Source organism: Mauremys mutica, chromosome 2 (assembly GCF_020497125.1).
Source record: "Mauremys mutica isolate MM-2020 ecotype Southern chromosome 2, ASM2049712v1, whole genome shotgun sequence".
Taxonomy (NCBI): domain Eukaryota; kingdom Metazoa; phylum Chordata; order Testudines; family Geoemydidae; genus Mauremys; species Mauremys mutica.
The window spans coordinates 273656942-273673559 of record NC_059073.1 but is presented as its reverse complement, the minus strand read 5'-3'; the positions used below and the strand labels follow the sequence as shown (position 1 = coordinate 273673559).

The following is a 16618-nucleotide window of genomic DNA, read 5'->3' as shown; positions in this document are numbered from 1 at the left end:
TCCTGACTCGTTGTAGCTAAATTAGCCTCCATCATGTTGTATGTATAGTTGGGGTTATTTTTTCCAATGTGCATTACTTTACATTTATCCACATTAAATTTCATTTGCCCTTTTGTTGCCCAATCACTTAGTTTTGTGAGATCTTTTTGAAGTTCTTCACAATCTGCTTTGGTCTTAACTATCTTGAGTAGTTTAGTATCATCTGCAAACTTTGCCACCTTACTGTTTACCCCTTTCTCCAGATCATTTATGAATAAATTGAATAGGATTGGTCCTAGGACTGACCCTTGGGGAACACCACTAGTTACCCCTCTCCATTCTGAGAATTTACCATTAATTCCTACCCTTTGTTCCCTGTCTTTTAACCAGTTCTCAATCCATGAAAGGACCTTCCCTTTTATCCCATGACAGCTTAATTTACGTGAGAGCCTTTGGTGAGGGACCTTGTCAAAGGCTTTCTGGAAATCTAAGTACACTATGTCCACCGGATCCCACTTGTCCACATGTTTGTTGAACCCTTCAAAGAACTCTAATAGATTAGTAAGACACGATTTCCCTTTACAGAAACCATGTTGACTATTGCTCAACAGTTTATGTTTTTCTATGTGTCTGACAATTTTATTCTTAACTATTGTTTCGACTAATTTGCCCGGTACCGACGTTAGACTTACCGGTCTGTAATTGCCGGGATCACCCCTAGAGCCCTTTTTAAATATTGGTGTTACATTAGCTAACTTCCAGTCATTGGGTACCGAAGCCGATTTAAAGGACAGGTTACAAACCTTGGTGGGTCCTGCGCTTATTGGCGGATTTGCTTGCTTCACAGATTTACCCTTTGGGTCAGGAAACAGCCCAGAGACCTTCCCCTCTGGTAGAAGCCACAGTCCAGGTCAATTCCTCCTGTTTGATCAGGAGTTGGGAGGTTTGGGGGGAACCCAGGCCCGCCCTCTACTCCTGGGTTCCAGCCCAGGGCCCTGTGGACTGCAACTGTCTAGAGTGCCCCTGGTACAGTTGCGCGACAGCTACAACTCCCTGGGCTACTTACCCAGGGCCTCCTCCCAACACCTTCTTTGTCCTCACCACTGGACCTTCCTCCTGATGTCTGATAACGCTTGTACTCCTCAGTCCTCCAGCAATATGCCTATTCACTCTCAGCTTCTTGCACGCCTCTTGCTCCCAGTTCCTCGCACACACTTCCTCTCCTCTGGCTCCCCCTTTGGCCTGACTGGAGTCCTTTTGTAGCATCAGAAGGGCCTTAATTAGAGTCAGGTGCTTAACAGCCTCACCTGACTCTTAGCAGGTTAATTGGAGTCAGGTGTTCTCATTAGCCTGAAGCAGCCCCTGCTCTGGTCACTCCAGGAACAGAAAACTGCTTATCCAGTGGCCAGTATATCTGCCTTCTACTACTCTGCTGTTCCCAACTGGCCTGGGTCTATCACACCTCCTATAGAATGCACAGGAAAGTGAATAGCAAAAGTATTTGTATTATCTTTGCCCTTATGCAGGAGAGAACGGAGTCATATTTTTTCCTTCACAATTTTCTGTGAAGAGACTGGTCACTGAACTAGACCAGTGCTTTTCAGCCTAAGGACCGAACGTATTTATTTCAAAAGATTAAGAGGTCACAGTCAATATTTTGGGGCAGGTTTTCTCTCCTGTTCTGCTCTTTTCACCCCACTGAGGTGATGCACTGGAGCTTGAAAACACCTGCAAAACCCCTAGTGCTGGGAAATCCCCCAGTCTGAGAGGGGTTGGCTGGCTCCTATATATCCGTCCCTACCACCCCTGGCTCTGGGGGATGACCTGAGGACAGGTAGGGGAAGTGGCTGGAGTGCCCTGATTTCTGGCTGCTCCCAGCTTGTTTATGATGCGTTGGTGGATGATAGCCAGCTGACACAAATTAAAACAGCTCCCAGTCTGCTCTAGCTTGGATTGGATCTGGAGGAGAATATCAAAGAGCCATAGCTGGCTGTTGGTTCTCAGCTTCACCTCCTTTTCCCCTTTCCTGGGCTGCCCTCAGTAGCTGTGTGGGAAGAAGAGGGGAGCCATCCTTTGTAAGGCACCCTCAAGCTCAGGATGAGCCAATTAAGCTCCTATCACCTTCTTCCTGGGGCTCCCAGAGCCTGTCAGGGAAGCAGATGAATAGCCAGTTACTCTCTGGGGGCATCCTTCCTTCTATCCCTGTGACAGAGCAGGCAAACCAGCTAAAGAACGAAAAGGCCACCAGCTTCTCATAGCTACCACGAGACCTGATTCTGGTGCTGCAGGGAAGGCAGGAGGAGATTGTGCCTCCCCATAGCGTTGAGGCAGATTCAAACACTTCAGTTTACACATTACCAGGGGCAGCTCAATGCATTGTCAAGAACAAATTTTCTTAACACAATTATTCTTGAGAGTCAAAGTGTAGAATGCTGAGCGACACAAGGGACCAATGCCCGGACACCCCTGATTTAACAATATTGTTATGAATTAAAAAAACAATCTGGAGAGAAATCAGCCAATTCTTAGCTGAATGTTGTAAAAAATTCTTGCAGGTCAAATGCCAAAGAAGCAGCATGTGGTAAACTTAATCATTATTTAAATGAAAGTTGGCAGAAACCACTGCATCTGACCTGAGGTTTATTTAACTTACATTTATCAAAATAGTCTGGATGCAAATTAACTTTCTTTGTGTAATATTTATTGTTTCAATTTCCTTGAAATGGGACTGGCAGGCACTTCTCTTACTGCAATGAAATGGTGATACGTTGCAAACATTTTAACAAGGCGATCCCTACAAGTTTCCAGCTCAGTCAGCTGTGTGGGACTGACTATTAAAATGCACCCCTCTCCTCACAAACTATCCAACAATTCCATACTCTGCTCTTCCCCACCCTCCAAATCCATTAAGTCCTGGCCCAGATCTATGACCTTACACAGAAGGATAGACTAGATAATCACAGTTGTTCCTTCTGACATTGGAACGTATGACCCACAATACTTCCTCAGACCATCTCATGGAGGCTCCCCTGTCTGGCAGCAAGAGTATTAGTGGCAGGCAGGCTGTCCTGTGGTCTCTGGCAGTCATCAGTGGTTTGGAAGTGTGGACTTCTCCTATGTGGTGGTAGTGAAAAGGGAACAATTCTCCCTCCCACTCCCAGCTCCTCAAACTCCAGACTGAGTAGGCTGGCACCGACTGGGAAAAGTTGGCTGCAGAACTCTCAGTGTTGAAACAAATAGGCCCTGCTGTCTGGCTGCAGCAGCTGGTAAGGGGAGGGATGGGCAGGAATACATGGTTAATCTCCCAGGTTCTCCTTGAGGCATTGGTGGGAGAACCAGGGGGGGAGTTTCCTTTGTACTGCTGCAATAGTGACTAGAGCAAAGCTAATCCTTGTCCAGTTGCCATGTACTATACACAGTTTACATCTTCGAGGAGATATGGGACTTCGTTCTTCTCTCACTTACAGACCAGTAACCCCCTTGCCTTGTGATTTACACCAATGTGAGTGAAGAGAATTGGCCCTCAAATTTAGCAACTAGAATGAAACTTTTTGGTAAACTTCACAATTTATTTACAATTTATTTATTCACAATCATGTTAGAATCTGTTCCTTATCAATGTTTTCCAAGTAGTAACATGCCCAGCTCCTTTATTTCTAATTAAGAGTTCTCTTATGGTGTTTGCAAATTAGAATCAGTATGGTAGAATTTCCCTTCATGCCCACGATGAATATTTCCCTGTTGTGGCAGCTAGAAGAAGAGTTCAACTAGAGTCCCACTGCAAACAATTGAACTGGATGGACACTCTCCACCTCTGTGTTCTTTTATTTCTACTTACCTGACCTATAGCGCTCATCCCGTGACCCTGAGGACCTGCGACGGTGATATCGAGAGGAAGAGGAAGGGGTAACAGGAGTTCGACGTTCTTGTGGCAATGCCTGATCCACCCCTGCATTAATGAAAAACAAATAGTTCTGGTCGGTTTACAGAAGATTGTTGCTAATGCAGATTTGAGCACAGAAAAAGCCAACTGAATGTTCAGCTGTTAAACCATTTGATTTCGATTGGTAAAAACACTACTAATACTTGGTCAGCTGTTCTGGCCTAGTTATGTCAATGCTGCACACCAAGCAGTCAAAGGAGCATACATTCTACAAACACCTAACATCAAGGGGGATGACTCCAAATTATGATAAGCTGTAAAGTCAACAATATTTAGTTGGAAAAAAGACCACTTCCATAGTTTATGACTATAGGAGTACCATATGTAAACAATCAAAGTATTATATTTTGCTTCACTCTAGTTAAGCCTAGAGTGTTAGGCACCACCTTTCTAAAAAGACAAATAGAATTAGAGTAAAAAATGATTCTAGGTTTGGGAAACAAACTAAATTGCTTAACCTTTCTCAGTATTTTCTGTCTGGAGAAAAAAATGGAAAGGAGTGAAACTACACACAAATCAGGACCTCGCTTTGCGTGGCCACAGAAATAAAAATTAGGGGTCTAGACACATGCTGTGTTGCAGGTTTATATTTTGATTTGTTGTAATATTTTTTTTAGCTCCCAGAAGTTTCACCGTTGAATGCTCCTTCCTTGATAGACAAGGGGAAGTGAGCAAAAGTCTGCTTTATTTTTGAGTGACAAGAATTTCCAAGGACTTGATAAACAAAAATCTAAATACCAACTCCACATTCTAGATGTGTTCCACTTAGCACTAGTTGGGTTTGAAAGGACTCTACCTCAAAGTGACATGTTAATTTTTTTTTTAAGTTGGAATTGTACCTTTTATTATTTCTTTGTGATGTAAAAATGGACATGTCAAAATACTGCTGTTATATTTTAACTGTCAGAAATACCTGCAAAGTCAAGTGTTGTCTTCCCTGGTTTTGCTGGTGGCCCTGTTAGATGTCTCAGAGCATTCTTAGTATGACAGCTCACCTGAACTGAAAGGGCGAAGGTGCTGACTCTCTAACAAAGGCTTCTTTTATCCAGAATGTTATTAGCAATTGAAATTAAATAAGTGTTTTGCATTAAATGAACTGGCTCAAACCCCTTCCTTTAGTTGCTCGGCTTTCATGGTACTCTCTTATGTCATTTCACTAGCTATCTAGTTACTGGAGTCTTCCAGGGCAGGCAACCTGAATTCCTAATGTAAGGAACCGAGCAGAAGCAAACATTCCTGACCTTGTATAGACTGTGAAGAAGACAGAAAGGGCCCATGTCCTGTTTTTCTTTCCTTAGCAGGTCACCAAATCAAAAAGCAAAGTTTGCTTTGGTCAAACTTTCTAAAAAGTTTAAGTCAATAATGCTGTTTAAATCTGTGCTTCGATATATGCGCTACGTGTTTTCTTCAACTATCCATTTTGGCTTTCTAATGCTGTGGTAATAAAATATTTTTTGGAAAAAACTTATATTTTACTTAAAAAACATTACGGAGTTGGTTTACATGCAACAGCAGTACCTGTATTGTAAAGTTTTCCATCAGTGGACCTGCTCCCCAGTATGCCCTAGTAGATTAGTGGTATTGGGGAAAGAAATAAATTGGGCCCATCTATAAAAATGTAAATGGATGATTATAATGAAGAAAGGGATTATGCTTAGTTAACAAGAAAAGAACAAGTAATGGGCTTTACATGGAGCAGGAAAAATTTAATTCAATACTAGAAAACCTTCAACTATAAACAGGCACAGAATGGAACAAGCTGCTAGGGTAGGCGGTCGATCCTCTAAAGCAATATTTAAGACTAGACTATATACTGTAACTCTATCATAAGCCAGTTCATTTATAAGCCAACCCCCACAAGATGGATAAGTAAAAATGGAAAATGTTTATAACCTGTTCATAAGCCGACCCTATAATTCAGGGATCAGCAAACTTTGGCTCCCGGGCCATCAAGATAAGCCGCTCGGGTGCCGAGATGGTTTGTTTACCTCGAGTGTCCGCAGGCACAGAAGTAAACCTAAGTAAACAAAGTGTCCCAGCGCACCAGCTGTTTACCCTGACGGGCTGGGACAGCAACTGGAGGGGGAATTTTTTTGGGGGGAGAATCTGGGTGTCAGGGGAGTAACCCCTGTGACCACCCCCTCATGACCCCACCCCTAGCCCGGGACCCCAACACTCTCCCCATCCCATCCCTTCCCACCTTATCTGAGAAGGATGTCTCTGACCTGGCTGGAGCTGCTCCGGCAGGCCAGACCGGGCGGCACAGCCGCAGCATGTTCCAGCGGGCTGAGCTGGGCGGCACGGCTGCAGTGTGCTCCGGCGCCCGGGCAGCACGGCCACAGCCTACCCTGGGGAGCGGGGCTGGGTGGCAGGGCTGCAGCCTGCCAGCCCCGGAGCTGTAGTTGCTTCAGAGGCTGGGGGGAGACGAGTGTGGCCAGAAGTGGAGAGACTCTGGCCTCACCTCTTCCCTTCTGGCTCTGATGCCTCTCCTTGCTCCCTCTTTTGTGGGGAGAGGCTGTGTCCCACCTCTCCCGCTCTATACCCATTCATAAGCTGACCCCCTTCTCTGTTGCTTCCCTTTTTTACTCAAAAAATTCGGCTTATGAACGAGTATATATGCTATTTCAATATCATGAATTTCTTAGGAATAATTAAATCCTACCCTCACACAGGGGGCCTGGATTAGATGTTCCACTAGAGATCTTTTTCCATATAAATGATTCTATGAGCTTTGTAGTTAAACTCTAAAACCTCCTAGGTGCACAGGAGTGAAACGGGATATGCATCTAGTTTTTTTAAATTGACTAAACAAAGCACTCTTTAAATAACTTGTCCTGAATCTCATGGCATTTCAGAAATGTTGATGAGTTTTTCTGCTCCCCACTTAATTAAAGGATTTTTTCAGGAAGGAAAAATATGTAGACCTGAGAGCCACCCCACCAATCATACTAAGGCCCACTCCTCCCCTTCTTTTCTGGGCACATGATGACTGCCTGCTGCCTCTGCAGTTTCAGCTTTCTTGCTGTATGTGGTGAGCAGGGACCTGAGAGCAGTCAATGACTGATGTCACTATGGCAGTGCATGGCAGGAAGTGCAACAGGCATGCAAAAGTACTGTTCAAGTCACTTTGGGTTTGTCTACACAAACATTTAGTTCACAACCATATGGGGTGTGTATCTAACCTGCACCAGCCTGCTACGGATTAACTGTCCATCTGGACCCTGCTGACATGCAATGACAGTTCTGTTAAAATGCTTTGATCCAGTTGCAAAGAGGACTAGATCAAAGTGAAAAAAACTGCAAACAAGTTGATCCTCCGCCAGTCAGTTACAATTATCTATAACGTGCGCTTGATTGATTACTCCTCATTTTCCTCTAAATGTAACCAGAGGGCAAATTAATATCAAAACACTCAACAGGACACAGTAGTTAGTATATAAAATAACTTCACTCTATATAGTGTAACACAGAGTGCAGGATATAAAGCATCTACACACTGACACTTTTGTATGAGAAACAAGAGGTAAACCTGTACAGAATATTAAATACCATGCAACCCAGGTCTGTAGTAAACTATCTCTGACCTGTGACATGCTATACTTGTCCTGTGACTGGAAAAGGGACTTTATTTCCACTAATTCTGTCTGACAAATTTTAGTGCACAAAAAGGTGAATGAAATTAGCACCAGTGACTGACTTGCTTCGAAATGACTGACTATTCTCTGCTCACTGAATATTTTTTCAAGATATGCAAAAATGTATTTTGAACAGCATTATTTTAAATACAAAGATCAGAGATCAATGCCCTATAGATACCAAGTTACATGTAAATGTTCTTCTGCGTATTAGTGAATGGCCTTGATTTTAACTCAAATGTCATCAGCTGTTAACTGCTTTTTCTACTGCATCTACTGACTTTAGCTTACAAAGCAATATTGAGGAATATAACCTTAGATAACAGCTATTTAAGAAATATATTGCAAGTTGTTAACATCATTATAAAATATATACACGGAATGCATGAAACTGGAGATAGTCTCCATGCCCTTTCCTAGTTCTCCTTCACCTCTTCTTCCTCCTTTCCAGTCTTTATTGCTTCTTGGTTGTAGTTTAATTGTAGTGCTAAGTGCTGATAATGCATCCTGTGTGGTGGTAGCTGCTTTTGCCCTATCAGATAGAGGGCAATTGTTTCTTTTGCTATAGCTGACAAATGTCTTTGACGTTTCTTTTATTACTTTGAGCTGACTCTATCAAAATCTTTTATTTAAAAATATTTAAAAGCTGAAGCAACTAATTTAAGAAAGACAGAAGGCATTCTTAAGCAGAGGTTGAATTTCTTCTTCCAAAACTAACCTATTATATATAAAACCCTGGGAGATTCAGCTGTAGACAAATCCAACAACTTCAGGAACTGGGGGGAGGAGGGGCGAAAGGCAAGCGATATTTGGAACACAGTTTAAAATATTATTTACTATTAGATCAATCGCTTTACAGAGCTTCTCTTAAGTGATTGTTGTGTCTTTAAATCAAAGCTGTGTGATGAATGCATTGTACGGTGTATATACGTGTTAAATGTCATGCCTCCACAATTGTATTTGTTACATCGCATATTGCTATAATACAAGTAAACAGTAACTTCCCTGGAAACTATGACAGCCCATGCTAAATATTCATGTATATTCACCTACAAATGATATGTAAGAGATACTCCGGCCTCTATACTCTTTGTAAGCATAGTGGTGCAGTACTCCTGATGAAACATCAACTAGACTAGGTTACCTTCCATATTTATTTCAGCTCACAGATATGATTGCAAATGGGTTCTCAATTAACATGGCAAAAGAGCAGTCATAAATTTGATATAAATTGTAGAAATGGTGGCATGGCTCTGTGATTCTCATATGCCTTCATAAATCAAATCTGATTCAATAAACCATCAGGTTGATATAAGCCAACAATTAGGCTGTAGGAAATTAAGATTTACCAGCAAGTCGCTTTGCCTTTCTGTGCCTTTGGCTATATCTAGACTATGAGCTAGGGATGTGATTCCCCTGCTCGTGTACACAATACTCGCTTTCTCTCTCACCAAGCTAGAGCGAGTTTAAAGAGCAGTGTAGCTGCAGTAGTATGTGGTAGTGGCAGTGGAGGAACGTCTGACACGTGCCAAGTATACACCCACAGGTTTGCACTCAGCATGGCTCAGCCATGCCTCTGGTGCCGTTATAGGTGCTACTGCAGTCACACTGTATTTATGCTTGTGCTAGCTGGATGAGAGATAGCACAAGTATGTGTATGTGAGCAGGAGAATAACACACCTAGCTTGTAGTGTAGACATAGCCTTAGTCATATTCCTAAAATGGGACTGATGACACTAAGGTTCTTTTGAAAGTCCTACCCTAAGTGAAAGTTACATGGGATTTGTGCTCCTAACACACTTAGGTGCTTTTGCAAATCCCACCCATACCCATCTTTGTAAAGGGCTTTGAGGTCAATCGATGAACATTTCCCCATAAATGTTAAAATATTATTAGTGCATGTACAAGTAGCTCTGAATTATTTTAATCCCAGAATCAAGCTTTATTTAAACATCTTGCAGTCTTTGCAACCGAACTGTATGCAGTGCTATCCTTGTGCATGACAAACCAAAAGCGAAATAGACTAGTTTACTTCCATTGTCCAAGATGAGTAATGTGCACAGGGTAAACAACATTAACAGTAAATAGCAAATTTGATGTAAAAAAGTTTAAATTAATAACACAAGCAAGGAGATGTTTCCTTTAATTTAAACAGAAAACTACTTCCACATACAGAATTGTAGGGGGTCTTATATGCAAACTGTTTCCTAGGGCTTCTTTACAATAGACTTTTTCTTAACATTTCCTGCCATTCTATACTGGTGGTGCTCCAGTGTTCTCGTAGATCTATGGAAGGAGTGGTTGTTGCCATTATAATCACTTTGTTTCACATTTTAATTAGACAGAATAATTAAAGCACTGGTGGCTGGGCTACTCTGTTGCTGTCACAAATGGAACTACACTGGTGGCAGCAATGATAGGAAATTATGAAAAAGAGTTTAGCGGAGACACAGCATTTGATTAAGAGAGAATGAACCACCCATGTTCAAACTGTTAGCCTGAAAGCTTAATTGTTGACAACACCTTCTGTCTGTGCTGTGAATAAGCAAATTTCCTGGCAACATGATGAAAATAAATTGGGCAAAAGCACAGCTTACATGGGATGCAGGTAATTTCGTTATTTTTCTTCCAGGGAGGGCTCCTAGCACACACTCAGCTGTCCACACACTATCATACATAGAACTGACTGATTGAGCTAATCAAGATAATCTTCAGAAAATTATTCTGAAAAAAACTCTCACGTAAGAAGAAATCATTCAGCTGTTAGCAGTCAGAACCGCTCCTTGAGCAGACGGCCTGGGAGGGAAGATCAAGGTCACCACCCCCATTTTACAAGTGGGGGAGGCTGAGGCTAAGAAATTAAGTGACTTGCATATGGTCATGGTCTAAATCAGCATGGCAGAGAGGATTAGAACCCTGGTCCCCTATCTGCCAAGCTGATTCACAGCGTCTTTCCGGCAAGTTACTTCGTTCTGCCAAGGCTCAGTTGCTGAATCTGTAAAACAGGGAAACAGGCCTGGTTTAATTCTTATACCCTTTATATCTCCAGATTTCAGCCCCTGTAAATATCCTACCCCCCTACTTGACAACATACTAACTTGCCAAGTAGGGTGACCAGATGCTCTGATTTTATAGGGACTGTCCCGATTTTTGAGTCTTTTTCTTATATAGGCTCCTATTACTCCCCACCCCCGTCCCAGTTTTTCACATTTGCTGTCTGGTCACCTTGTTGCCAAGTAACCTTTGGGAAGTCATTTAAGGCCTGAAACAGCAAGATGTATAACACCCTCAACTCCTACTGAAGTCAAGGGCTCCCAGGCTGAATCTAATCCACTAGATCAGTGGTCTCAAAGCCGGTCCGCTGCTTGTTCAGGGAAAGCCCCTGGCGGGCCGGACTGGTTTGTTTACCTGCCACATCTGCAGGTTCTGCCAATCGCGGCTCCCACTGGCCGCAGTTCACCGTCCCAGGCCAATGGGGGCTGCAGGAAGCACTGCAGGCTAAGGGATGTGCTGGCTGCCCTTCCCGCAGCCCCCATTGGCCTGGAGCAGCGAACCATGGCCAGTGGAAGCCGCGATTGGCCGAACCTGCGGACACGGCAGGTAAACAAACCGCCCGGCCCGCCAGGAGCTTTCCCTGAACAAGCGGCGGACCGGCTTTGAGAACCACTGGCTAGATCACATTACAACTCTTCCCCTCCTATTCCCACATCTGTACCAGGCAGAAAATGCCCCCAAATGTTTTAGGGAAACTCACTGTGCTCCTTTCCTAATTTAGCAGTACAAGATTTGGAGCTTCAGTTTATCAAATAAGGAAAAGTGGCATAATACAAAGGTTCCCAAACCAGATATTCAACAGTTATAAAACAAATTTAAAATGAAAACAATCCTGTGCACAGAACATCTGCACCTCTAATTGATGTTCTGGCAAATACAGCTTGAGGAAACAAAAGTTACGTGGTAGAATTGTTTTGTTTTCCCAAGAAAAAGTGACAGCAGCCTTTTTCTGAGACTGAACACAACTGAAACACCCCCACTAATTTGCATCCATCTGCTTTCAACAGTATTATTAACAACATGTAACACTTTTAATGGTACAAAATCATTAACTCTTTTAATCCCTGCAACACCCAGGTAAGTATTATGGTGAAATTGAGGCTGAGAGAGTTGCTCAAGGCTGCAGAGAGAAAACTTGTCATAGCCTGGATTAGAACTTAGACCAGTGCTCCAAATCAATGAGCAACGCTACTTGACATTAACAGGAAACTGATAACATAGTGAAGATCCACAGTTGATTAGCCTGAGGCCTTAATATGGATTCTTTCTGTAGTTTTATTGTACTCATAATCATTGATCTGATGAGACTATGGGAGCATTCTGTGGGAGAGACCATCTCCGTTACGGTGTGCTTGTAGTCACAACAAGTGCAGTTGGGGGAGCGGCAGCTGCTCAGCTTCCACAACAGAATCCTGAGAGGACCTCAGGCAGGGCCTACTCCACTGCGTTTCTGGGAGTTTGGAATGCTCTCCTCATCTAGATATGTCTGTGAGGGGATGGACAAGCTCCACGGTGCACCAGAGCATGAAGGAGTTAATGAATTATCCTAGAGACAAGAGCAGAAGGCAGCCCCATCCCACATCATCTTCAGCAATTTCACGCCTGGACAGAGGACATACAAAGGAAAGAAGGAAGCTTCAATGCATGTCCTTCCTGGAATCGACAAGCCAAGAACAAGGAATCCTAGGCTCTTTGTTGACTTACTAATGATTTGTATGTCAAACAGCAGGAAAGGGATGAATTCTGACCCCTACAGAGGGCACGTGCACTACATCTTAGACTTCTACAGCACCATCCAGAGGGCTGAGCACTGGGATTTGACTGAGTTATATACAGCAAGTCAGTGGCACAGCCAGAACTAGAAGCCCTGTCGATCTCCTATGCTTTAACCACTTTATTGTACGAAACCCCCTCTGCAGCATCCATCTGGGAGACACTAGAGACACACTCAGTTCTTTTCAGTTATTCATAAGAACGGTGATTTTTTACTTCATTCTTATTTGGACATGGTTAGTTATAGGTTTCCAAGTGTTGTCTTAGGCCATGTTGCTTTTCCATTAACCATGTTTGTGTACTTTATTGTAGTGGATGCCCAGAGGCCTTCAGGAGAGGGACGCTTATAAACAAATATCCACGTGAAAATATACATTTCTTGTGCTCACCAAAACGAAAGTAAAAGAGGGGCCGGTTTCCTGCTGTGCTGGCCGCTCGCTCTCTAGCTGCTGCTTCCCGGATGTCACAGACCCCAAAGTTGGCAGTGCGGAGCATTCTTCTTGCGGCTCCTTCACTGTGTTGCAGTCTACACCGTACCGCGGCAGCTCCATTCGCTGCTGTAACAAGTTGAAAAAAACTAATTAATTCATGTTTAGTTTTTTTACATTTGTTACAGCAACGAATGGAGCGGCTGCCCCCATGCAGTACAGCACACACACATACAAACAGACACTACGGTACACTCACGGAGCCACATGATCAGTGTTCCGCTCTGCCAACATTGGTGTTAGTAATGTTAGCAAAGCAGCAGCAGGAGGACTGGATGCTGGAACAGAGGGGAACTGCCTTTTGATTTACTTTCCGTTTGGTAGGCGCAGTTGCAAAAAATGCAGATCCCATCCCTTTCCCACGCCCTGGCTCCCACCAAAAATGTATTGTGAAATTCAATCCCTTTATTGTTAATATTTCTAAAACATCCTCCCCTTATAATAGAGAGTTCTAGTACCAAACCTTATAAATGTTTGCAGTTCCCCATGAAAACAGAGTACAATAAACAAATGAGTGACGTATTGGATAATAGGACAGCAATGTTCAAGAGGTCTTAACAAGCACCTACAGGAGGCAGCCCCATTTGGAGAAGATTCATCTCCCCAGGCAGGAAGCAGGGACCCTCAGCCATTCAGCTAAGTAAAGGTTGAGAGGAAAAATACCACAATACCTCTTTACCAATTTTGTTTTAAAAGCAACAAAGTGGGGAAAAAACAAAACAAACAGAAAACTACAAACACAGCAGAGACCTAAGGCATAAATAATCTCAGTTACAGCAGGAATATACTGTAATTTTACACTTGTAATGTCCTTAGTGCAATAAAATCATTCATTGTAATGCTGAACCAATTTAGAGCCAAATTTCCCTGCCCACTTTTGCAAGCAAAGGGGACTCAGCTCCACTGGATCTAGATGGAAGAATGCAAAAGGAAGCAATGCCATCTCTGCAGCATGGTTCCCCTCTTCCTCCAGTCACAGGAAACCCCGCTGGGTCCATTGCAGGATTTTGGAGGAGAGGGGGAAGAGCCTCTCTCCCCTTCCAAAGGCAGAGGATATCCACTGAGATTTCAGCATCTGAATAAAGCAGCACTAGGCCACCTCCTTCACTGATGACAATTTTGTGTAGGCTGCTTAACCAATGGCTAAACAACTTCTGCAGAAACCATACCAGTTGGTGAGGATCCAAAGACCCTCTGCCTTCACCACAGATTGCCAAACTCTAGCTCCCTGAGGAGAGGATTTGAAGGAAACTCTTTGCAGGTTCATCCCAAAGGGTTCTCTGCCTCATCTCTTTCCACATTACATGGGTGTCAGCTTTGGAGGATATAGTTTGCCCCGGAAATTGAAAGCTCTTTGGAGAACAAGCCGAGAGACAGCAGGACAACTGACAGTGCTCAGTAAATACTACTAATAAAAATATGAATTATACCAGTTTGCAGAAGATTTTAGGGAGGTAATGGGGGAGTGAGTAGAGGTGCACAGAGTACACAGGTTTCAGTGAAGCAAATTTTGAAGTGTTGTATACACTTCAATAGTTTAGTAAAAATGCTGACTGCACAGAAGTTTAGGAATCTTGTAGGATTATGGGGTGTTTTGTTTGATCTGTCTAGTTTTATAACTGTTCCCAACAGCTAGCAAATGTCAAGAGCACCCCCCAAATCATGCTGCACCTTTCTGGAGAGCTGGGACGGCAACAGCTAGGTCTGTAATGCCAAGCTTTTTTATTATTATTATTTTTTAGATCTCCTGAACTTTGGGGGCAGGGCCAGTAAAGTCCAAGGACACAAAAACAACATCTTGCTGTAGTATGTACGTGTGAGCAGATTAAACATAAACCCTAAACTACACCTTATGGTAATTACCCAGAATTTTGTAAAGGAAGATCTGAACTATGGTCCATAAGATTAGTGTAGGTAGACACTGATGCCTGAGTGGAGCCCCACTGAGGTCACTGGACTCTGTACAAATACAAGAGTCTTGCATGGATCCTATTACAAGACTGGGACTTATGTTGATGTACACAAATCCATATTTGACTTCACGATTCAGTGGTCTCACATGAAAAAAAAATCAGTGCAGCACTGGAGAAGATGATGTGAAATATTTCTTTTCTTAATTTACATATGGAATACTCAAATTATGAATTAAACCAATGTGTACTATATACAGTCTGGGTGTCTGTGTATGCCTGTGGGTGAGTCTAGTTTTGATATGTGTCGCATTCCTAGGGAAGCAAGGAAAGGGTTAACCCAGGACTCTAGAAAGGATCACAGATGCTTGCCAATATTGTAGGAATCTGGCCCAAGTTGAGCTGTGGGGGATACTGTTTCTCTTGTCTTCAGGCGTGAGGGACTTAGGCTGGAAGTCCTGCAATGGAGCAAGCCCTAGTACTGATAAGCAGTCTGTGATAAGCCTAACTCCTTTTCCCCACTGTTCAGAGACCTTTGTTTGGCTTAAGTGTTAGAGGGTTATGACAGTTTTGTAGGGGTTTTTTTTTCATTCCTTGGAATAAATAATGGCTAACTCAAGAGCCATGGCTAGTTTATTTCCTGGCCATGTATGTCTGGGCATCCCACAGTAATATATGTATAAAATGTAAACACATCCAGGCAGACATATATGTATACATAAAAGGATGATGGGAGCTCTGTATATACAATGCATAACAAACAGGTTTACTTCTGCCACAGATACTCCTTCCAATATACAGATTTTTATTCTGGTAGCTATCTATGTACTTGACAACTTCATATACTGCTGGCACAGCTATACATACCCGGAGGTTGTGGCAGGTATGCCCCAATTAATTTTGATCTCTTCTTTTCATATCCCTTCTGTGTGATGTCACCTGCCAAGAAAAGAAAAGGAAAATCAATAAGACTTGGAAAAAGACACAGTCTAGCTGCTTAACGGAAGTACCATATGCTTCACCACCACTGCACTCTCTGTTTCTCTTGACAATTATAATGAACAAATGAAAACACAGTATGATCATTCATTCTGGCACGATCATTCTACCCAGAAAGTACTAATTTATACCATTTTGGCAAGTAAACAGCTAGCCTTGATTTATTCCAGCAGTGTGGTACAGAAGCACAGTGTTTCAGTCTCATTTTGATATGTTGTCACACAAGGCTTTCAAAAACTACATAGACCTTCATTAAATTAATCAGCAATGGATTATATAGAATACTTGGGCCTGTAATGGCTAGCAAAACTCATTACAGATTAGCATTTTCTGTCATTAATGAGATTTTTCTAATTAAGCATGTAGGCCACAAAAGATTTCAAAGTGCTGCTACACTGCTGCTGTAATGTAAACATTTGGCTTAGCTCCTAAGCACCACTTTAAGAAAAACAATGCAGCAAACCCACCAAACATCCACTGTCAAATAGTGTTATGTCTTCTAGAGTCTCTGCCTAACACAGCATAAAAAGCATCTTGAAACTTCCAGACTCAATTGTCCAAGGGCTTGAATACCCCATAAACCCGCTTAATTGATATGTCTATTTACTGCATCTGCATTTTCCACAGATGACAATTTTTAAAAGATAAGGATTTAAAAGCTTTTCCACAAAGGTGTTCCACAAAGAAATGGCAGATAAGGGGAGGCTGGAGGAGAGCATATGTTTTCTGTCTAGTTAAAAGTGGAGAGGGGTCTCCCATCTCTATTTACTGTTCAAAATATATAGTTAAACATAATTAAAATATTGAATTAAAGATAACTAAAATCTGCATTTTGTC

The 16618-nt window shown here is 42.6% G+C and overlaps 1 protein-coding gene across 2 annotated transcripts in view; it reads right to left on the bottom strand.

Annotated features, from left to right (window-relative positions):
• The window catches only part of DIP2C (disco interacting protein 2 homolog C), a 487597-nt gene that overhangs the window by 191965 nt on the left and 279014 nt on the right, over positions 1 to 16618 (bottom strand). Inside the window, exons 2-4 of one of the 2 annotated variants that reach the window (XM_045006686.1) lie at positions 15650 to 15721; positions 12774 to 12941; positions 3818 to 3928 (exon numbers count right to left, since the gene is read on the bottom strand). In XM_045006686.1, the coding sequence (XP_044862621.1) occupies positions 3818 to 3928; positions 12774 to 12941; positions 15650 to 15721 (351 nt within the window). The remainder of the gene's footprint in view (positions 1 to 3817; positions 3929 to 12773; positions 12942 to 15649; positions 15722 to 16618) is intronic. The other variant, XM_045006687.1, reaches the window with a different exon arrangement.